This window comes from Triticum aestivum, chromosome 2A (genome assembly GCF_018294505.1).
Source record: "Triticum aestivum cultivar Chinese Spring chromosome 2A, IWGSC CS RefSeq v2.1, whole genome shotgun sequence".
Classification (NCBI taxonomy): domain Eukaryota; kingdom Viridiplantae; phylum Streptophyta; class Magnoliopsida; order Poales; family Poaceae; genus Triticum; species Triticum aestivum.
This window is the reverse complement of record NC_057797.1, coordinates 715,621,046-715,643,281: the sequence shown is the minus strand read 5'-3', so window position 1 is coordinate 715,643,281 and position 22,236 is coordinate 715,621,046. Positions and strand designations below refer to the sequence as shown.

Below are 22,236 nucleotides of genomic sequence, written 5' to 3'. Positions count from 1 at the left end.
AAGTTCTTCGTTATCCTCCCGGTGAATTACTTTCTCGTCTCCTAAGGATGCCTTCTCAAGCTCTTTTATGCCATAAGATGGCATTTTCTTCTCCATTCTTTTATTTCAATTGTCTATATTCTATTCTTTCTTCCGGAGGCCTTGTGATGTTGCTCTTTTCAATCATCATCTCGAATTGTGAAGATCATGTTTTTCTTTTCGTGCTTATCCGCTTAACCGGAGTGTCGTTCCCTCTTATCAAATTCTTCCCATTCTGCCAAGTTTTGCCTCCCTTCTTAGACGGAGTGCTGCCCAAATTATATCATCTTTATTTCCTCTCTACCTTGTTCTAACCGGAGTGTTGTCTCTATTATTCCCCTTCTAACCGGAGTCTCATCCAAGTGCTTTCATTTTGCAAAGCCCATATTCTGTACCTCCATTTCCAACCGGAGTGCTGTTCGAATTTGTTCTTCCTTCTTCCTCTTTTCTAACGGAGTGTTTTCAACTTCGTCCATCTTTGTTGTTTTCTTCTTTAAATTTTTTCAACCTCGCAACTTCTTTGGTTTCACTCATTTGTCAAAGAAGCAATTAGTTTTACCTCTCCTCTTCCTCTTCCGTTTTTCCCTCCGGCGCCATTCTAGATCTCGGGACGAGATCCTCTCGTAGTGGTGGAGTGTTGTGACACCCCGAGACCGTTGCACCAGGTGTCTTCCAGTTATTCATTGTTGTTGCCTTGTCTTTTGCTTGCGTGTTGTTTTTCATCATGTCATCATGTGCAATGCATCATCATGTTTTCAAAACTTGCATCCGTCCGGGTTCCCCAGTTCCGTCCGTTGTCCGTTCCGAGCCCTACCACACTTGCATGCGCCCGCGACATGTCCGAAATATTATTTTATAAGTGGCCGGAAAATGTTCTCGGTTTGGGATGAAACTTGGCGTGCGGTGTTGTTATAGTGTTAGTAGCTCGCCCGCCAAGTTTCATCGCATTCGGAGTTCATTTGATAGCCCAACCATTAAACTATAGCGACAGTATAGCCGGTCTATCATCGGACGTTTTCGGTCTCCGGAAACAGTCGCCGGGCCTCCCTATCTTCTCTTCTCTCAACTCGAGACCGTCTACACAGCTCTCTACCTACCGCCAGGCCTATCCGTAGCTCTCTCGTCAGCCCATGGACCTCCTCGCGCGCGCGTCCGAAAGCTGTCCCGGACCTGACCCGGACAGTCGTCACCGTTGTGTCCGGATCATCCCCGAACGTCTACAAAACATCACCGTTTCTTTGTTTGGACTCCCTAAGCCATTCATCTCCGACCGTCCGATTTTGATTGGATGATCCAAAATACTCCTCCTATCTATATTTTGGTATTTATAGACGACCCCTAACCCTAAATCCTAGGACATTTGTCCCCCTAGCCGCCGCCACCCACTCACCATTTTCCCCTCGGGATCCATCCCCACCTATCAGCATCTAACCCCTGATCCCCTCCTCTCGATCTCATTCGGATCGAGGCCACCACCGCCTCCGCCCGAGAGCCACCAGCAGGACCCCGTCAAGCCCCCGCCTCGTCGAGTTTTCCTCGCCGCCCGGATCCTTTCCCCTACTGTCGGACCTGCCTGCAAGCGCTCGCCTGCCTCCATGCTCATTTTGGTTCAGGAGAGGAGCTCCTGACCATGCCTCCCACATTGCCGCCTGCTCGCCGGAGCGCCGTCACCGTTGACCACCTTTAGCAAGACCCCCGCGCCCCTGCCTCTCTTTTTCTTCTCCGCTGAAGCCCTCTCTCTCTTTCCCTCATGATCTCTCTCTGTGTGTGTGTGTCTTTGCAGCATCGCCATGGATGGCCTCCCGCACATCCGCCAGGTCGACCCCTCTCGGGATTTCGCTGCTGCTCCTCCCGCCGAAGAGCACCACCAGCAGCGCCGCCAGGCCTCTGATCCATTCCTTTTTCCTTCCCTCTGGCCTGAGCAGAGCTCCGCCTCCGCTCGATCTTCTGCCCTCCGTCTATGCTTTGCCCCGCGCCCTGGGTCCTACCGGGAACCGGCTCCCCGTCGTCAGGACTTCTCGGATCCACGTTGTTGCCTCGCGATGCCCCGACCTCGAGCTCTTCCCGCTGCCGCTTGCTTCCTTCCGTCGAGCGCCGGGTCGAACGAGAACAGCTCCAGCCTCGCCTCGCCTCCATCCGTCGCTGCCGCCTCGGCCTCGGACCTGCCGGGTCCCTCGCCCTCGCCGCTTCCTGCCGACTTCGTCGGAGCCGCGCCTCCCCTTGCCTGAGAGCGCCGGCCATCTCCCTCGCCGGAGTCGCGTCCTGCTTCCGGTCGAGCAGCGCCTTGTCATGCGCCTCCTCTGCCTCTGTTCGAGAGGAGATGATGCAGACGCGCCCGGTTGCTCGCGTTGACCGCGACCTACCCTTCTCCTTCGCCTCGTGGGCCACCAGGAACCTCCCAAACCCGGCCTGCTTCGGCCTCCCTCCACCACCGGCCCGACCTGGCCCTCTGGTGAGAAGCCCAGTCCGCCTAAGATGAAGCCCAATTTCTGTTTTTTTACAGATCTGCGAATTTAGTTATTATTCCAGTAAAACAATTTTGCAGAAAACCCCCCAAGCATCATGCATTTCATAACTGTTGAACCGCGCATCGGATTAAAACAAACTTAATATGAAAGTTGTTTAGAATTTCATCTAGTTTCATAATATGCCATTTTCATGCATGTTTAAAATGTTTAAAATGCTCTTTGTCTAAATTTGCTCCTATGCCATGTTAAAATGATTTAATTCATAACTAATTAACCGTAGCTCCATTTTAAATAAACTTTATATGTAAATGGGGTAGAATTTTGCCTAGTTTAACATGGTGGCTTTACTTTGCATGTTTAACAACCCTAAAATTGTGCTTAGGGAAGATCAGTACCAAACCTAATATATGCATATGGGGATTTACCGGAATTGTTGTTTTGTTGTTCCAGCCTCATTTAAACTTGACTAGATAGGTAGTTTTACTTTGCTTCACCCTCTTGCCATGTTTTAACAACATTTAATATTGTTGGGTACATAAACGAGATCGAACTAAATAACTTGAATGTGGTGTTTCACCAATATGCAACGGAGTTGCATATTGAGCTCCACTTAATTTGTAGTGTTGTTTGTTGAATTTTGCCATGCCATGCCCTTTTTAAACCGGACATGCATCATACTTGTTGTGCATCATGCCATGTTGTTGTAGTGGTTGTTTACTATGTTGTTTGCTTCTTTCCGGGTTGCCTTTCTCGTGAGCTTCGGTTCCGTTCCGGAGTTGTGAGGAACCGTTCGGCTTCGTCCGTTTGTCTTCTTCATGGACTCGTTCTTCTTCCTTGCGGGATTTCAGGCAAGATGATCATACCCTCGAAATCACTTCTACCTTTACTTGCTAGTTGCTCGCTCTTCTGCTATGCCTATGCTGCGATACCTATCACTTGCTTATCATGCCTCCCATATCGTGAAACCAAGCCTCTAACCCACCTTGTCCTAGCAAACCATTGTTTGGCTATGTTATCGCTTTCTCAGCCCCTCTTATAGAGTTGTTAGTTGCAGGTGAAGATTGAAGTTTGTTCCTTGTTGGAACATGGAGATGTTGTTCCTTGTTGGGACATGTTTACTTGTTGGGATATCATAATATCTCTTATCTAATTAATGCATCTATATACTTGGCAAAGGGTGGAAGGCTCGGCCTTACGCCTGGTGTTTTGTTTCACTCTTGCCGCCCTAGTTTCCGTCATATCGGTGTTATGTTCCCAGATTTTGCGTTCCTTACGCGGTTGGGTTATAATGGGAACCCCTTGACAGTTCGCCTTGAATAAAACTCCTCCAGCAAGGCCCAACATTGGTTTTACCATTTTCCACCTAGCCTTTTCTTTCCCTTGAGTCGGCCGGCTCAAGGGTCATCTTTATTTAACCCCCCCGGGCCAGTGCTTCTCTAAGTGTTGGTCCAACTGAGCGATGTCCGAGGCTACCAGGGGCAACTCTGGGCTGGCTTACCCGACGTCTTGCTCATCCAGTGTGCCCTGAGAACGAGTTATGTGCAGCTCCTATCGGGATTTGTCAGCACATCTGGGTGGCTTTGCTGGTCTTGTTTTACCATTGTCGAAATGTCTTGTAACCGGGATTCCAAGCCTGATCGTTTCTTCCCTCTAGAAGGAATATCCTTCGTTGACCGTGAGAACTTGTGATGGGCTAAGTTGGGACACCCCTGCAGGGTTTTGAACTTTCGAAAGCCGTGCCCGCGGTTATGGGCAGATGGGAATTTGTTAATGTCCGGTTGTAGAAAACCTGAAGTTGACCTTAATTAAAATACATCAACCGCGTGTGTAACCGTGATGGTCTCTTCTCGGCGGAGTCCGGGAAGTGAACACGGTGTTGGAGTTATGTTTGACGTAGGTTGTTCTAGGATCACTTCTTGATCATAGTTGTTCGACCGTGCTTTTGTCTTCTCTTCTCGCTCTCTTTTGCGAATAGGTTAGCCACCATATATGCTAGTCGCTTGCTGCAGCTCCACCTCATACCTTTTACCCTTCCTATAAGCTTAAATAGTCTTGATCGCGAGGGTGTGAGATTGTTGAGTCCCCGTGACTCATAGATACTTCCAAAACCAGTTTGCAGGTGCCGATGAACCCATGCAGGTGACGCAACCAAGCTCAAGGAGGAGCTCGATGAAGATCTTGGCCGTTGTGTCGTTTCGTTCTAGTTAATCAGTAGTGGATCCCAGTTATGGTCGATCGGGGATCTGTGTAGCTTTTGGGGTAGTCTTCTTTTATTTTGGTTCCGTAGTCGGACCTTGATTGTATCTGGACGATGTAATGCTTTATTCATGTAATTGTGTGAAGTGGCGATTATAAGCCAACTATGTATCTCTTTCCCTTATGTATTACATGGGTTGTGTGAAGATTACCTCACTTGCGACATTGCTTTCAATGCAGTTATGCCTCTAAGTCGTGCTTCGACACGTGAGAGATATAGCCGCATCGAGGGCGTTACAAGTTGGTATCAGAGCCTTCCCCGACCTTAGGAGCCCCCTGCTTGATCGAATAGTTGGCGTTGTTGAGTCTAGAAAAATGTTTTGAGTCATTTAGGAATTATATATCGGAGAGTTTAGGAATTCTTTTTACTCCTCAGTCCCTTCGTCGCTCTGGTGAGGCATCCTGACGTAGAGTTTTGACTCTCTTCTCAAATTTCACTAAAAAAATTTTAGGATCACGCGGGTATCTTGGAATCGTTCCGATGGTTTTGTGACGAGAACATTTTCTTGATGCCTCCTGTCATTTAGGGGTTGTGGCAGTGTCCCGGGGAGTTGAGCTCCGAGGTGTTGTTGTCACAATTTTATCGTTGCAGTTCTGGAATACCTGAGTTTAGTTTCGCCGACATCGAAAATCTTTTTTATGCAGTTGTTGGTGAGATAACCTCGACGCCACCCAGTACCGGGGCGGAAGTTCGGGAGTATTGCCATAACTCGTATAACGGATGCTTTTCGAAGGTTGAGGTAAATGATTTCCGAAGTTTTATTGGTTATGTGTTGAAGGATGGATACAGCTGGATGTAGGATTTGCTAGCTTTGGGTGAGATATTATGCTTCCCCTGTATCCCCAACACCTGATTGCATAACCGGAAAATTTTGGGAGTTTATAAGTGGAAATTCAAGTAGCTCTTAGGATATCTTTCCGACAGATGTATGATATGAAATTGGGGTTCGACGTCTAGTGGTCCGCCTATCCACGGTTGGTTTTACAGTCGTCTTGTTGTGTCTTAAAGAGTCCTTGGCTATGCCGACTCGGGGACGCTTCGTATGTCATGTGCACTGCCTTGTAGATGATGGTGCTGTACGATCGAGCCCGTGTAGACCCCCACTCGGGCGACGACTGGATGCCCAACCGCCCCCCAAAGCCGATTCTACCGCCGGCTCGCCCCCAGGCAGCGATTTTTATGCCTCCCGGGGTGTCAACGGCTGGAGATGCTCTAAGGTTTGGTCAAAGTCAAGCTTTATAAAATTTGACAAACTTTATATTAGAAAATATCAACATTCACAATATGAAATCAATATTGTCAGATTCACCATGAAATGTATTTTCATACTATATAGATGTTCATATTTTTTATGTAATTTTGATCAAACTTTGTGTGGTTTGACTTTGACCAAATTTTATACGCGGAGTAAAAAGAAATAGAGGGAGTAGATAGTGGAATGATTAGTTTAAGCGGCCTAATTGTGAAGTACACTTTTCTCAGTCCAGGACAGCTCGAGGTGACACAGAGTTGCAGAGTTCTATGATAAGTCTGCGCGTAACAACAATTTCAAAGAAAAATGTGAATTGAACGTCACCCAAATGATTAGGTTATTTTTGGTGAAACCAACTTATCAGAGTTTAAGTCCTAAACAATATTGATGATTGCATTTTTTTAAATTTATTTTAAGCCTTTTGACGATGTGCATTCAATGGAAAGGGATGTTCCCGTCTGTAAAGATGTGTGTGAAGACTTCGTCAACCTTAAGATGATATGTCGGTTCAACATTTTTTTAGAGGAGTTCGGTTCATCATCTTAAAGGTGTTTATGAGTGTGTATGCTTATAGGGTAGAGCATGTATGTGCGTGTGAGTTTGTCCTCTGTTAAGGAATTTTTTTTGGGGGAACGGAGATCGTGCTGTCGTGGGCGGTCCGCAGGACGTGCAGCAACTGGTTCTGCAGCGACCGACCTGGGCCGTCGAATCCGAAAACGAGTGGCCGAGATCGCGTGCTCTCCTCCTCTCCTCTTCTTCCCCGTCCTCCCTCCTCTCTCTCCATCCACGCCGCTCTCGTTCCGTCATTCCCTACCCACCCACCCACCCAATGCGGCCGCGAGTGTGAAATCCCTCTCTTATCGCAGCGCACCGCCGCCGCGCCGTCCCGCAGCAGAGCGGCGCCGCCGACGCCTCGTCCCCCCAGGCCCCTCCGCCTCCCCACCGCTCGCCCGAGTCGCCGCCCCCCTTCTACCTCGCCGCGTCCCTGCTGTCTCCGCAACCCTGGGGATTAGTTTTTGAGGTACGAGCTTCCGTTCATTCCGGGTTTGCTTAATCCCAAACTAAACTACCGGCACCCCTTCTAGATTGGGGTCTGAGTGCGTGCCGTTTCTCTCTCTGTGTGTGGGTGGGGGTGGGGGCGCTCAAGGTGGCGCCGTGGTGGTGCTTGTAGTGAGATGGGAGTACTTTGTAGCGGTTCAAGGAATTGATCATAGAAGCCGCATTTCGGAATCAATCCGAAAAAAAATATGATTTTTCTACACCCATTTTGTTAAATAAAAACGAGGAAGATGCTCTGGACATTCTCCAAGCCCCCAAATACGACGATTCCCTGGCCATTCTTGATCTGCGAACAATATGGTCAATTTTTTGAGAGGATAACCGCACGAGGGCCATAATAGATAGTGCTCACTTGGATGGTAGGTTGGATGGGTCAGATGCTCTTTTGTTCTACTCCCTCCTTCCCAAAATATAAGGCGCGATTGACTTTGCATGGTCTTTGATGTACGAATTTGACCACTAATATATATCTAAGTACATGGACTGAACATTTATAAATGGCATCATCGTATTTGTCTTGCAAAATAATTTTATTTCATATGTCTGTATACTAATTTTATAGACATACAATACGTGAAAATAATAGTCAAAGTTGTGCAGCAAAGACCAAAAAAGTCAACTGGCGCCTTATATTTTGGGAAGGAGGGAGTATATTGGTATGGTGACATGCTTGTACATTCAGTCATGCGTTCAGCGACAAGTGGAAGTGCGTTTTAAATACACACTTGTTTTTTTGTTGTTGTCTAAAAAGTACTTCCTCCGTCCCATAATATAAGAACGTTTTTCAAGCTATGTTAACTTGAAAAACGTTCTTATATTATATGGGACGGAGGGAGTATTTTTTTTCAAGGATACTAAAAGTTACAGGTGCTAATGAGTTCATTCAAAATAGGATATTTGGATCTATAGGCTGTCTTATACTCCCTCCATTTCTAGACATAAGCCCTTTTAGAGATTTCAATATGGACTACATACAGATGTATACAGACGGATTTTAGAGTGTAGATTCACCCATTTTGCTACGTATGTAGTCTGTAGTGGAATCTCTAAAAGGGCTTATATTTAGGAACGGAGGGAGTAGATGCCTTGTATGTACCATCTGCCACACTACAACTGGCAGTTTTGACTTCAATCTGTCCAACCTGACTGATATTAGAATCGAAAGATTCCCTTTTATTGTTTTCCAGCTTAAAACTTTTGTACTGTGAAACCAAGTCATTGGCTCTTTGATATCTACTCTTATATATGGTTGTTTTATTGATGCAGGCGTTTGATGTGGTTCATCTAAGCCACAGGGCGTCCACTTTGTCTGTTAAATTCTAAGCACACTTACGACACAAAATGGCATTGCTTTTTCGCTTCAGTCAATTGAGGAACAGCATGTTGAGTAGTTGCCCTGCCAGGGTGCTTATTCCATATGCTGGATTGTCACCTGGAAAGTTGCTTGATCCAAAAAGCTATGAGAGGCGTGCTCAAGAGACAGTTAGTTTGCACAGTGCTAGCCTGGGTTCATGTATTTCCGGAATTCAGCCATTAAAGTTTCAGCAGACTTCTGAACATGAGCCATCTGTGCCTCTTCTTATCTTTGATATTGAGACCACTGGTTATTTCCAGAAGATCACTGGTAATGTCCAGAAGGGTAATAGAATCACTGAGTTTGCAGTCCGTGATCTTTGTGGAGGAAAGAATAGCACATTTGAAACTCTCCTTAATCCTGAGAGGGATGTTCCTGGACACCTTGCAACTGTCAATAACATTAACACTGATTTGGTGTGCAGACCTGATGTCCCGAGGTGTGTTTCTCTTCCAATGCACTCATGTTGTTCCCAATGCCACCACGACATCCCGTTCCTTCACATTAGTCGCCAAGCCCAAATGTAATGAATTTGTCAGTAATTAGGACACACGCGCACTTGCACGCCTGTGCGCATGCCCAACTTTTTTGTTCCTCGACATGCTGCTGTCAACAAAGGCCATACGAAAGTAAGTCTATTTATTCAGTAAATTTGGTTGTCGTGTTTTGATAACTATCCATACCATGGTTTTCGAGTCGCGACTCATGCGAGTCGCTCTGGAGCAGCGACTCGGAAGAAGTCGAGCCTGTGTTGTGACTAGTCGCGACTCAGATTCGCGAGTCGACACTAAGCTGAGTCGACCATATTTTTGCGACTCATAGACTAGTCGTCGACTAGTCGCGACTAGTCGAGCGACTCGAAATCCATGATCCATACTACTAGTAAGTAAACATTTCTGAGTCTTTCTTTTTAGAAAATCTTGTGCATTTTGTAAGTTTTTACAGTGGATATTTGGTTCTTTGTATGTCTGACTCTGTTAACACTGAACTTGCTCTAATGGGTTGTTTGGATAGCTAGTTTTTAGAGAACCAATTAGCTATAAACATGTTTCGGAGTCTAACAAACTAAAACTTTGTTTGGGTAATCTAACTAATCCTTGGATAAGCAGAACTTGGTTCTCGTAATACCCAAAATCTGCGTTTTTGGAAAAACGGCTCCGAGACGTTTTTGTGCAAACGCGTTTTAGAAAAATGGGTCTTGGGTGCGCCTGGGCATGGCGCGGAGCTCCGTGGAGAAGAACGTCTTCTGGCGCCGGCACCGGTGTCTGACCTGCGACGTCAGGAGACACGACAGAACGTCACGGCGGACGGCGGCGTTGGGTGGAGCGGCGACTATGCTCTGTACGGCCACGTTGTTGGCGACTTCGTAGTCCTGCTGACCTCCCCAACGGCACGGCGCTGCCCCTTTCACTCATGGTCCTGGAGCACGACGTGCCCACGCTTTTCCTCCAGCCTCGGCAAGGCCGCCGTCGTTTGGTTGACTGCTAGGGGCATCACGGTGCATGGCGTCGAGCACCCTCACGAGCTCTGCGATCTGCCGCTGCCTGGATATTGATGTTCATGGATGTCCAGTGTTGTGGGGCACACTGGACGCGTTCGTGCTAAGGACCTCGCTCGCTGGCGCCGGAGCTACGACGGTGCTGGGAGGACGAGTTAACGCTATCAGCGGCGGGTGCCGTTACCTGCTGGTGCGTAGCACCGATATCACGTTGGTATAAGAGACGCACCGGCCACACAGAAGAGGATGTCCATCCCCGGGCAGAGCTTGTACGGGAGCCGACGTGGAACGTAGGGATGTAGGAACGGCAAGCTAGGCGAACAGGGAAGCGCTCGCCAGCGTCCGCGCGGGGAGTCGTCAAGGTCGACCCGAGTGGAGCAGCAGCGTCTAGGGGTTGAGGCCGGAATCGTCGAGGCTTAGGCTGGAGCTTGGAGGTCGTCAATGGCTAGTTTGAGAAAGAGAGAGAAGGTCATGGGATGCGTGGGGTATCAAAACATGTTTTTCTGTAAACTGGTTATTCATAAAATATCTAGTAAAACTGGTTTTGCTAAAAGGCAACAAAAAACTCGTTTTCTAAATCCCCGTGTCTTATACTTGCTATCAAACAACCACTAAGTGTTATCTTAATCTGAATAATGTAGGTTCAGTGATGTACTTCCATTACTACTGGCGTTTGTTCGAAGCCGCCAAACTCCTGGCAAACCAGTTATATGGGTTGCTCATAATGTAAAAAGATTTGATGGCCCTTTCCTGGCCCAAGAGTTTGACCGTTGTTCAGCTCAGATGCCCGAAGATTGGCTGTTTGTTGACACCCTTTGTTTGGCAAGGAAGTTGCCCAAGCTTTCGGCATCAAATGGTACATCATTTTTACTCCAGGGCTGTTGGGTATAAAAACACTTCATACCATCGGGTTTAGGGTGTAGCACTTTTGCTTGCAAGGGTGGTTTTCTGTTTTGAGATTCTTTCTTGTACTCCATGATTTCTGTAATGCAAATTCCATTTCCCATGTTTGTGTCCTCATATAAAAGGTGCCATGTTTGTGCTGTTATTTATTATTTATTTGTTGTCCTTTGCTTCTGGGAATATGAGGACCATTTTTGTTGAGGTGGCCAAGTGTTTTTTTTTTGCTTTTTATCATATGCCCGTATCATTTTTGCAGTCCCAGTTAGTTACCTACATTGTACCATTTGGTAAATCCACAACAGAAATAACCTTAGTTACACAGAATTTTACTGTTTTCTGCAGATAAGAAACATCTCCTAAACTTGGAGTCACTATGCAAACGCTATGAGATCTCTGTGGAAGGCCCTTCTCATAGAGCAATGCAAGATGTGATGGCATTATGTCATGTTTTTCAGAAAATGAGTTTTGATCTACAACTGACACATGAAGGATTAATGAATGAGGCCATCAACGCTAGTTATTTCAGCAAGTATCTTAACTAAACATTTGTTGTTTCCAGCTTCCTTGTTAAGTGCTTACATTTATTTGACTTTCCCCAATAGGATTAGCCTCTCCTTCACATTGCTGGATATTATTGCCTTTTGTTGAAACATCTCAAGAATCATGGCTTCTTTTTATTGAAAAGTAGCTGCATTTGTCAGTGAAAGCCCTACTGTGGGAGCTGGATCATTGATATTTACCCTTGAATTAGCATGACAAGTAGAAAACTATTGCCAAGTCGTTTCTGTTGGCTGATTGTCAGATCTATTTCATAAGGGATTATGCTTCAGCGATCTATTAATTACAAAGTGGCATTTCTGTGATGATTTAGCTGCGTTAGGCATGGGCTTCAGCGATCTATTAATTACAAAGTGGCATTTCTGTTTGTAGTAGCATGGTGTATGCCATTAAAATTGTTTGAACCTACGCTAGTGATACATCCGCTGATGCTATTCCTTTCAAATTAAGTTGAATAAGGCATATTTGCCTGTAACGTGTGCTCCTATACAGGTACAGATTTCAGTTTAGTCTTTGTAGCCATTCTGGGGGACAAATTTTCGTTTTTGCTTGGTGCATTGCTATGTGATATTGGCAACCGGACCAGATCTATGGTTGGTATATCAATGCTGCATGCAGAACTGAGACTGCTATATTTGCGTTCATTACCTTACTTTGTTACCTTATATGGAGATATAGTACAGCAAAAATGATACCTACGCAAGAAATCTTTTGTATTGGTTGACCCTTTGCTGGCCACATGTTTATCATGGTTTGCACTGTTATGGTACTTGTCGAACAAACACAGCTCGGATAAAATGTTTTGTGGGCTATGGCAGGCATGCCCTAGTCCAGTAGGTGCAGCTCCCACACTACACTCTGGTCTGATCAGTTAGACAGACTCTCTGGTTTTGATTAGCGTCTCCGTAAATTGTAGGGTAGTCATTTCCGTTGAGTTTTTTTTATTGATGCTCTGTTCTGTTTTATCCCTGGCAACATCGACATGGCAAGTCAATCCAAGTGGCATCAAGTATCTTTTTACCATCTTTGCAAGTCCCAAGTAAATCATTCATCTCAAATGAAACTAGTAAGAACATGGGCAAGAAGATTGTGCAAAACTCATGTTTCAGGTTTATGTGGTTACCTAAAATATTTCCTTGTTTATGCTGATGAAATGAAGCTGGTGTAGGTTTGGCCGTTTCGGTAGGCCTGGATGAATGCATCATGTCTTTTCCATGTATTTACCCCGGAGTCTGGATGCATATATTCTTTTTTATTGGCCGACACTAGGAACTCGTCGAGCTGTAATCTCTGTCGTCAAATCATGTCAATCCAACAACTTAGATTGCTTCAATGGCATGCGCTCAGCATGTTTAACATGCAATTAATATCATGCTAAAGATTAACATTTGTGCTAATCAAATAATTAATGTGTAATTGATATCCTACCTAATATCAACTGCATGTATGCATTTAGTAGTTGTCTAAACCAATATCTTCGTCAGAATGTCAAAACAAAACCTTGGTCATGCTTTTTTAGCATGCCCACACGTGTAGTATCTTGCATGTTGCCCACACTTCTTCTTTATCACTCATTTTGTCACATGTGAACAGATGACATCAATAGAATTTTTTTTGGTTTTCGGCTTAAAAATGTTTTATCTCTTAATTAAATAATTGAATTAAAAAAATCTATTTTCATCGTTAAATCCGTCTCGACGAGATCTTCAAAACTAGACCCCATATTGATATGTTTTGACGATTTTTTTGTCCAAAAGTTGCCATTATGTTTACACTATAGTTGCCATAGTGCTTAAACTAAAATTGCCATGTGACAATTTCAGTTTGTAGAGCATGACAATTTTAGTATTTTGATGATGGCAACTCGAGTACTTTGACCATGAAAATTATTTTTTGTATGAACCATAGCAATTTTAAATGCGTGTAGCATGGTAATTTTAGTTTATGGTTCATGGCAAGTCTACTTCCTTAATTTCCCGTTTTATAAATGTAAAAAATTACTTTTAAATGTAGAAGAAAATAGCTAAAACATATCATGGAAACTTTAGTGTAAACACCATGGCAATTCATGTGTAATAGACATGACAACTTTTAACCTCAAAAATTTGTCGAAATATATTAATATGAGATCTAGTTCAAAGATCTTGTCGTGAGGGATTTAATGGTGAAAACAAATCTTCAATCGAATTTTTCATCTAAGAGATAAAACATTTTAAAAACTAAAAATCCAAAAAGATTTCCACATGCATGTATGCGGTGACGTGGCACAGTCTGTGTGTTATAGGGCGTGTGAGCGGTTTTCGCTCCTACTACACGTGTGGGTGTTAGCGTTGTCCTATTTTTTTTAATAAAGGAACAAACCATGCTATGCCATCATGCTGTTTCACACGATAAGTTTTATAAGGGCATCTTCAATGCCAATCCTTAAACCGCTCATATTTGTCCGGACTCCGCAAGTCATCCAACCCTGACCCCATCGGTATGCGGAGAAGTACAACCATATTTTCCCCGCAAAGTCGAAGCAAACTTGAGGGCAGGGCGGGGGGGGGGGGGGGGGAGTCCAGAGACGAGCCACTTAAAACTCCAGCATCCCCGGTCCACCAAAAACTGAGGCGGAGCCTGCGCATTTGTCGCTGCCCGCACTGTTTTCGCGGTAAAATCCCACACTCTCTTCTTCCATCCTGCCGCTCTCCATCAAATTTTTGCCCTTTTCTCCACTCCCTTCTTTCATCCCGCCGCCGACCCATGGACCTGGAGGAGACACTGTCGGAGAAGAAGGTGGTGGAGGATCCAAGCATCACGCTCGCCCGAAAGATCAACTCAATGACAAGGAAAAAAAATCACAGCATCAAAGCGAAGTCCGCAAAAGAGGAAAAACTCAAGAAGCAGAAGGCCAGCGGAGGGCGTGCTGGTGGCAGGCGAGGCGGTGGGCATGCAGGTCGCGGATGTGGTGAAGGTCAGGGTGGCCCGGGCCACGGGGCCTCGCCGACCGTGCAGACACCGCCATGACCGAAACATTACAAGGCCCCGTACTTCTATGCCACCAAGCAGCTGGGTAGGCAGTCCTGGGCATCCCCCACCATGCCGTTCATTGTCAACGTCAACGTGGCGCCGCTGCTTTTCTCTGAGTGTTCATCGCCGCCGCTTGTCTGGACGCGAATGATGGGCGTGGAGCAAATGGGTGCCCACACGCTGTTCGCTGGTATGCCTAAAGCGGCAGAGACGGCATACGATGACATGGACATGGAGATGTATGAGATGATCCAAGAGGGAGGCAGAGGAGGAGGTTCCTATGAGGACGGACAAGTGGATGACTCGGAGCCAACCTAGCCCGGCACCGACACCCAATCGGGCACACAACAGGACACCTAGCCGGGCACCTACACCCAGTCTAGCACGCATCAGGACTACAATTAGCTGGGCGCAGGCACACAACATCAGGATTGGGCTGCCGGACAACAGGAGGAAGACGATGGCAACGATCTAGATGATTTCAATAGCCAAAGAATAGGGGTAGAGGAGAAAGTTTCAACATGCGGGAAGATGAGTTGTTGTGCGATATGGTTGGCTACTAGCCTCGATCCGATCCATGACACAGGGTAAAAGGGAGAGTAAAAGGGCACAACCTTTTGGGCCAACATTTGTACTTGGTTCCATGAACACAAGTATTTCGCGCCCTACTCTGACGCGGTCATCTGCAACCGTGAAGCGAAATCCCTCAACCATCGATGGTACATCATCCAAGGGATGCATCCAAGTATTGCGGCCACTTGAGGCAACTCATCGCACGATGGCCTAGTGATGCGTAAATCATCGAGTAAGTAAGTTCTTAATATGCGTACATCACTTGTATTGTATTGTAGTTGGATATGTATGCATTATTGTGTAGACCATTTGTAACCAGATATGCATAATTTCGTAGATCATCTGTAGTCGAGCATGCATAGTTTTGTAGCCGAATATGTATGCATTGTTGTGTAGATCATGTGTAGACGGACATGCATAGTTTTGTAGATCATTTGTAGCCGGATATGCATAGTCTTGTAGTCGAATATGTATGCATTGTTGTGTATGAACTAGATCATTTGTAGCCGGATATGCATAGTTCTATAGAGGGAGGGATATGTATGCATTGTTGTGTAGATCATTTGTAGTCGGATATGCATAGTTTTGTAGCTGGATAAGCATTGACAATATTTTATTTTATAGCCTTCTCGTGCGTGTAGTGTGTTCAAGAAGTTGGAGAAAATTTTTTTTACCATCATGTATTGTTGGTTGACCATCGTCAAGGCATCCAGAGAGAAATTGATGACTCAACCGACCCAATAAATAAATCACCCAAGAAAATTAGAAGAGATGCGGTGAACATATAATGGCAAATAGCCGACTCCTGCATCCGTGTTCATGACAGATGGATGCGGTGTGCGCTTTGCGGAGATGCCCTAACTTTTTATGTGATCTGCAAGCAACCCTGCATACTTTTAAAAGCCTCCATAATTTTAAAAGCCAGGTTTCTCGTGAGGCTCTTGATTTACAAGTGCAAAGCTTGTTTCCTTGATCTTTGCCTCTTTGGCCAATACATTTGCAGCGTGGTAGATTTATCCTAGTGACAGTAGTGAGAGTGTATCAGACGGATGAAAAAAATTAAAATAAATACTAGATTTTTTTTAAAAAAACTTAATTTCTTGTGTGTGGTAGATAATTTGATGCGTGAGGTCCACTTCAAATTTCAGCTCATTTGGACATTTGAGCAGCTCTTGGCAAAAAAGACAATATCGGGGTCTATAAAAAAGCTTACTGTTCACGCACTATTCTGACCGGAAAATACATGGACATGCCACTCTATGCTTGTTCTATAAGATTCAAGTGGACATGCCACTCAAATCCTGTATTTTTCCTATTTCTATGTTATGAAAATCCTGCAAATCAAGGAGGGCCTTACCCTGTTCTCTCTAGTTTGGTTATTTTCTTCTTCCGAAGAACGAGGCAGGAGCACTGTCATTCAGTTAGACAGACTATCTGCTTTGATCAGCGTCTTCGTAAATTGTAATTCCGGATGCTGATTTTAAGGGTGCCGAAATATACGTGGTAGTCACCTCCATTGACCTTTTTATTGATGCTCTCTCCTGTTTCAAACCTGGTCATTCCTGGGAATATCGACAGGCAAGTCCATTGATCTTTTTATTCAAGCCAAGAAGGTTGTTAAAACTCATGTTTCAGGTTTATCTGGTGACCTAAAATGTTTCCTTATTTTTGAACCCCTTGAGTCATCTTCCATACCCTTGCATCGTTACCAGATGATGATAACGAAGCTTTAGTTGCTACTTTCACAAGACATGTTGAACAGTAGCACTATCTGCACAATGGCAGTATAGTTTTAATCCCAAATGACCAGAACTGCAACCACCTTTAGTTTTCTTGTGCTGACACTAGGAACTCATCAAGCTGTAGTTGAAACCGTCGTGAGAGTTGGAGACTAGGCTTGTCTTCGTACCCTGTCGTAGTCTGCACGTTATGTTACACTGTCAACCAATTTTCCATTTTTGACAGGCACTAGCGGAATTTCATTGTTTTCGTTGTATAATAAAGACTAGTACAAATGCCCGTGCGTTGCACCGGGCAAAAAAAGAAGCGCGGAATACTTTATGTGCCATTGTGCACCATTTTTTATATCCAATTATTAATAAACGCCGATGATAAGGTTAAACGTGGAAACTTTCTTATTTTTAATAAAAGTTAACGATTTCGTTAAAAAGGTGAACATTTTTAAGAATAGTTATGTTTTTATGAAATTCGAACATTTCTCAAAAATATCATTTTTTGAACAGATTTTGTTTTTGTTGTAAATTTCTAAATCAAAATATTTTTTAGTAAAAATGGAACATTTTTTGAAATTTTTAAAAACTACGTTAAAACCCGCTATTCAAATAAAGCTATTGAGAACATATAATGTATAACCCGCCTTGTTAATTCCAAATCAAATAAAATTGAGCGCTGGTTGCACTTATAAGAATATAATACATTTAGTTGATGGATTACATGCGACAAGCTTAGAGAACACAATTTATTCTAAAAACCTTTATCTAAATTTAGCAATTGAAACTTGCGTTATTCATGATCGTACAAATACAAACTGTGACTCTGTTCTTGTTTGGAATTTTCATTTTAGACACAACAATATAGAATACTACTTATATTATATAAGTAGTAGCATCTATGAAATTTTCCAAGATATTTTGTATAGTTTTGAGCACCAAAACATTTAGATTATGCTAATCCTGAGAAGCTTATGAAGTAGTAGATGAGAAAGAGGTATTCCAACCAATTTTGTTTGTTTTTTATTTTCTTTCAACCTCTTCTTTTACCACTGACCAGTGGGTCACCTGGGTCAGTCCAGCAGCGTCACGTCCCAAGGGACATGCGCCCACAACCCCTTGCCCGGCCTCCTCCACTCCACCACCTCACTCTTTACCTCCCTCCTTCCCTAGATCCCCTTTCTTGTCAAGCTTCCCGGGGACGCCGCCGCTCGCCGTTGCAACACCAGCCATAGGGACCAGCGGGATCTGCCAGCCGTCTGTCTGGATCGACGTCCACGCCTCCAGCTCCGACCTGCACGCCCGCTGGACGCCGCCTCGAACCATCTCGTTTCTCCGGTGCGTTCTTGCTCCTAGGTAATTCTCTAGCTCCATTGTTGCTCCTGCAGTCCCTCTAATGGTGATTCCAGGCGCCAAGGTGCAGGAATGTCTTGAACCAAGGCCGCCTTTCTCGGATTCTGTCGGCCGCTGTAGCGATGCCGCGGCGGTCCTCCTCCCCGAGCAGCTCCAGGGACCGTGTCGGGCTCTGCGTCGTCCGCGTTTCCTTTGGACCACGGACTCGAAGCCGCGGGTCCCTCCTACTTCTTCCTCGAGCACTGACCGCCATTGACGCCGTTTGGAACTCGCTGTCGTCCGTCCTCTCACCTCCCTGCTCCGTACGACTCAGCCATGAATAGCAAGGTGAGGAGTCACCTCTGCCTGCTGCTGCTGCTGCTTGCTGCTGGCTTGCTTTGCTGCTTGCTGTTGTTGCCGCTGCTGGCTGCTTGCTTTGCCGCTTGCTGCTGCTGGATGTTTTGCTTGCGGCTGTTGCTTGCTTTTGTTGCTTGCTGCTACTGGTCTTGAGCTACGGGTAAATGAGAGAACGAAAGGAAGTTATACATTTGTGCTGGGAGATGGCCATATTAAGATTCACCTAATGGCCATGTTTCAGTACCGTTTAATTTACTTGTTCGTCATACTAAGGCTAGTCTTTCATGTGCATAAAATTTCCAGAAAATGCTCAACTTGCTAAACTTGTAAAATCCATAACAAAATCATTCAAGTTTCTATTTGGAGTAGTACTGATATGGAGTTGGATGGTTTAAACTGTACTATAGCAACAGAAACATTAACATAGTCAATATTATTGCTTGGAAGTAAAAGATCATGTACTTAAACAACACGTCTTTAGATCTTGTATAAAAATTCACAACTTGCATTCCAGGACTCCAAGAAAATGTTGTTGCCAATTTCAGTATCTTCATTTTCATCTTACTGCATGACATCACATGCATTTCATGCTTTGTAACCAGCATGTACTTCCTAAATATTCTTAGCTTTGTTTGACATGTACTTGGATTAATTAATATGAACACAAATAAGTGAATTGTGAGGGTCGTGGTTTGATGCTATGGTCGGGTTGGGGTTACCACCAATCGCATCTCTCCCTTTACCCATCGTGGGAGAGTTCGTTTTGATGGGACGCGTTAGTCATGGTCGGCCAACCATTGTCTAACCCCCTATAGATGCACTCCCCGGTGGACGTTGGATGATGAGCCCAATGTCCAACTGAGATAAATTCTGATAAATTTTTATTTGATTGGTATGAAGTATATATCATGATGATCTTGCTATGGATAATGGGAACCTCTGGATTCCATTACTCGACGGGCACAACACATCGCTGGCCACCAACACACATAGGTGTTCGGCACAGCCGGAGTGGTTCCTGACCACTCCCCATTGCAGCAAGTGCATGGAGTGCGACTACTTTATTCTGCCATGGTACTACTTTTTCACCTGTATTTATTGTCTATTTATCTTCCTCATTATCTTTAGCCTATGTTTGCGGACGTCGTCAGTGTCGGTGGCCACGGCAACGGACTACGGCAAGGGTGCTTTGCCGGCCGGCCATGACTCTAGCTCAGCTTGGCCACATCCCGGCGCTGCTTTCTCGTGAGTGAGCTCCGCCGGCTGGCCATACCTCTAGCCCGCGGCCATGCCTCAAGCTCAGGTTCTTCTTGGAGCTGAAGATCTCATGTATTGCTCTCACATGTATTTAGTTATTCCTCTTCCTCATCATCTTCAACCTACTTATGTTAAGAGCGCATGTGCTGGCCGTAGTAGGCCACGGCCGGCCGGCCATGCCTCACGCTCAGGCTCAGCTTGGAGCCGAAGACCTCATGTGCTGCCGTAGCTTATACTGGGCTCATTTTTGCCGGCCATGCTTGCCCTCAGCTTGGCCACCATCCTCATGTACTTCTCTGTTATATTGAGTAGGTTGGATGTAAAAAAGCGAGGTGGGACTATTTATTATCTGAATCAATCTTTATATTACAAATAACACATGCTTGCTCGGTTGGCTGTGCTGTTTTTGCTGGGTGTTAGGTTTAGAGTTCGAGTCTTGTCATCAGCAAGCATTTTTTGCCTCAGACGGGGATAGGTGGGCTGGATTAATTGGGCCAATTTGTGCGCGTGCGTAGGCCCACCTGGGGCGCCAGAAAGGCACAGGCCCAGCCAGGGGCGATCGCGAGCAGGGGACGGACGGACGAGAACGGATCGAGCGGAAAGCGAGGGTCGACGACGTACGACCAGAAGCACTGCGTGCTTTATTAGTAGGGAAAGAAAAATAATATCTTTATCAGAACGTCGAACGAAAACCTTGGGCATGCCCTCTCAGCGTGCTGTCTTCAGATCACCCGGAGATGATTCCATAACCTGTTTCTCGTGAGGCTCTCGTCTGTTACAAGCGCAAAGCTTTTTTCCTTGATCTTTTGCCTCTTTGGCCTGTACATTTGCAGAGTAGTAGATCTACCCTTGTACGTAGTAGTAATAGCAGTGAGAGTGTGTCCAGCAGCACAACCGTAACAGAGAAACACTCGTTGCAATGCACGGTGGTCACTCATGCCCATCGAGCTAGTAACGCATGTAATAATGGTGTTTGTACGAGCCTCCTGAGAAATATCTCCTTCATCTGTGGCTGGGCATGCTACACCTGGCCGACGCGCGCACACGCGTCGTGCAGAGACATGCAGTCCCCCACTTCGGTCCCGTCTCAACGCCCGGCAAACGACCACCGTCCACCTGTGAGCGTGCTACAGTGCGAGAGCATCCGCCATTATAACCGGCAGACGAGTGCGTCGGCCAAGCAACTGCTCTACCAGACTCACTCCACACTCCGCTTCCGTGGAACGGACGAAGCTAACCAGCAACAGCGAGCGATGGGGCCATCCACCATGGCTCGAGCCCTCGCGGCCGCGGCTGCCGTCCTCGCCGCCGTGGTCTGCGCCGGCGCGACCCCGGAGACGACGTGCAGGGCGGCGGCGGGCGCCGACAGGCGCGTGGACTACCGCTTCTGCGTGTCCAGGCTGAGCCAGCACCACGACAGCCCCGACGCCGACACGTGGGGCCTGGCCAAGGTGGCCGCCGACGTGGGCGTGCTCATGGCCAGCAACGGCGTCTACGACATCAAGGCCATGCTCGCCGGCAAGGAGGAGCGGCCGGCGGGCGCCAGGGCGCGCGGGCCGCTGGAGCAGTGCGAGGCGCTGTACGACAGGATGGGCGCCGCGTTCGCCGAGGCGTACGACGGCATCGACCGGCGCGACTACGCGGCGGGCAAGGAGAAGGCCGGCGAGGCCGCGTCCCTCGCGCGCCGCTGCGCCCACGCCTTCGCCCGCGCCGGCGTCGCCGTGCCGCCGCGGCTGGCGAAGCAGGGCGCCGACTCGGTGCAGATGGCCATCGTCTGCACCGCCATTACCAACCTCGTCAAGTGATCTCCGCATTGTCTGCCCGTCGAGGTGTCCCCATTGTTGGTTGCTCGACCGTGATGTCATGTACGCTTGTGTTTGTGATATCGATCGTTGATAGGGCACTTAGTGGTAGTGGTACGACGTTCTTCACTGTTGTGTCGGTGTCAGAAGGGAATAAAAATTGCATTATCTTTTTCATCTGGTTTACAGATCTGCTCGTTTCATGGAAATGAATAATCGATCTCGATGCGTTCTTTTCAGCACCTTCAACGGTGTGTCACTTTCCGCACAAAAATAACCGGCGGCGTCTGTGCCAAAGCACCCCAAGTCGCCGGCGAGGGGAGGGCGTGCACACGCTCGCGCTCCCCTGCCTCCGTGCAGTGCACCAGACGAGCTACCGCTGGTTGGTTCTGAGATCTGAATTGCACTGATTTTTTTGGTGGACACGCCTCCAACCGCCGCGTAGTATGAAATGGAGTACGGCCAGAGGGGAGGACCAGTGCTGTCATTGTCCATGTCGAGTGCGTGGCAAGACGCCGCGTGTAGGGGGCCCCGTGGCACATGACATGCCGCGGCCGAATCTGTGTTGCCGCTATCAATCAGGTACAGCGCCGAGCCGTGGCCGCACACTGCCTGCACGGCTGCACCCCGCTCCCGATGGATTATCTTGAGTCTCCACTGCCCGCACCGTTAAGACACTAATGGCATCTCCAACGCCGAACCTCCGACCACCCGCATACATCAGGACCGTGGGGCCTGTACGTGTTTTGTCATCCAGCTTGAACCTGTATTGGTCCGTTCGACGGTACGGACACACTTTCTACTAA

At 46.5% G+C, this 22,236-nt stretch overlaps 2 protein-coding genes across 3 annotated transcripts; both read left to right on the top strand.

The window, feature by feature from the left end:
- Positions 1–6,795: 6,795 nt before the first annotated feature.
- Positions 6,796–11,509, top strand: LOC123190478 (exonuclease DPD1, chloroplastic/mitochondrial). 2 transcript variants are annotated; one of them, XM_044603127.1, is made up of 4 exons: positions 6,796–7,016; positions 8,321–8,847; positions 10,548–10,762; positions 11,152–11,509. In XM_044603127.1, the coding sequence occupies exons 2-4, from the start codon at positions 8,396–8,398 to the stop codon at positions 11,349–11,351; spliced, it is 867 nt and encodes a 288-aa protein (XP_044459062.1). In that variant the 5' UTR covers positions 6,796–7,016; positions 8,321–8,395; the 3' UTR covers positions 11,352–11,509. The 2 variants fall into 2 exon arrangements, with proteins under 2 accessions (XP_044459062.1, XP_044459063.1); XM_044603128.1 differs by lacking the exon at positions 6,796–7,016 and adding an exon at positions 7,744–7,760.
- Positions 11,510–20,689: 9,180 nt separating this feature from the next.
- Positions 20,690–21,607, top strand: LOC123186128 (pectinesterase inhibitor 8). Its single transcript, XM_044597916.1, has one exon. It carries the CDS (start codon positions 20,690–20,692, stop codon positions 21,431–21,433), a length of 744 nt encoding a protein of 247 aa, XP_044453851.1. The 3' UTR covers positions 21,434–21,607.
- The last annotated feature ends 629 nt before the right edge of the window (positions 21,608–22,236 follow it).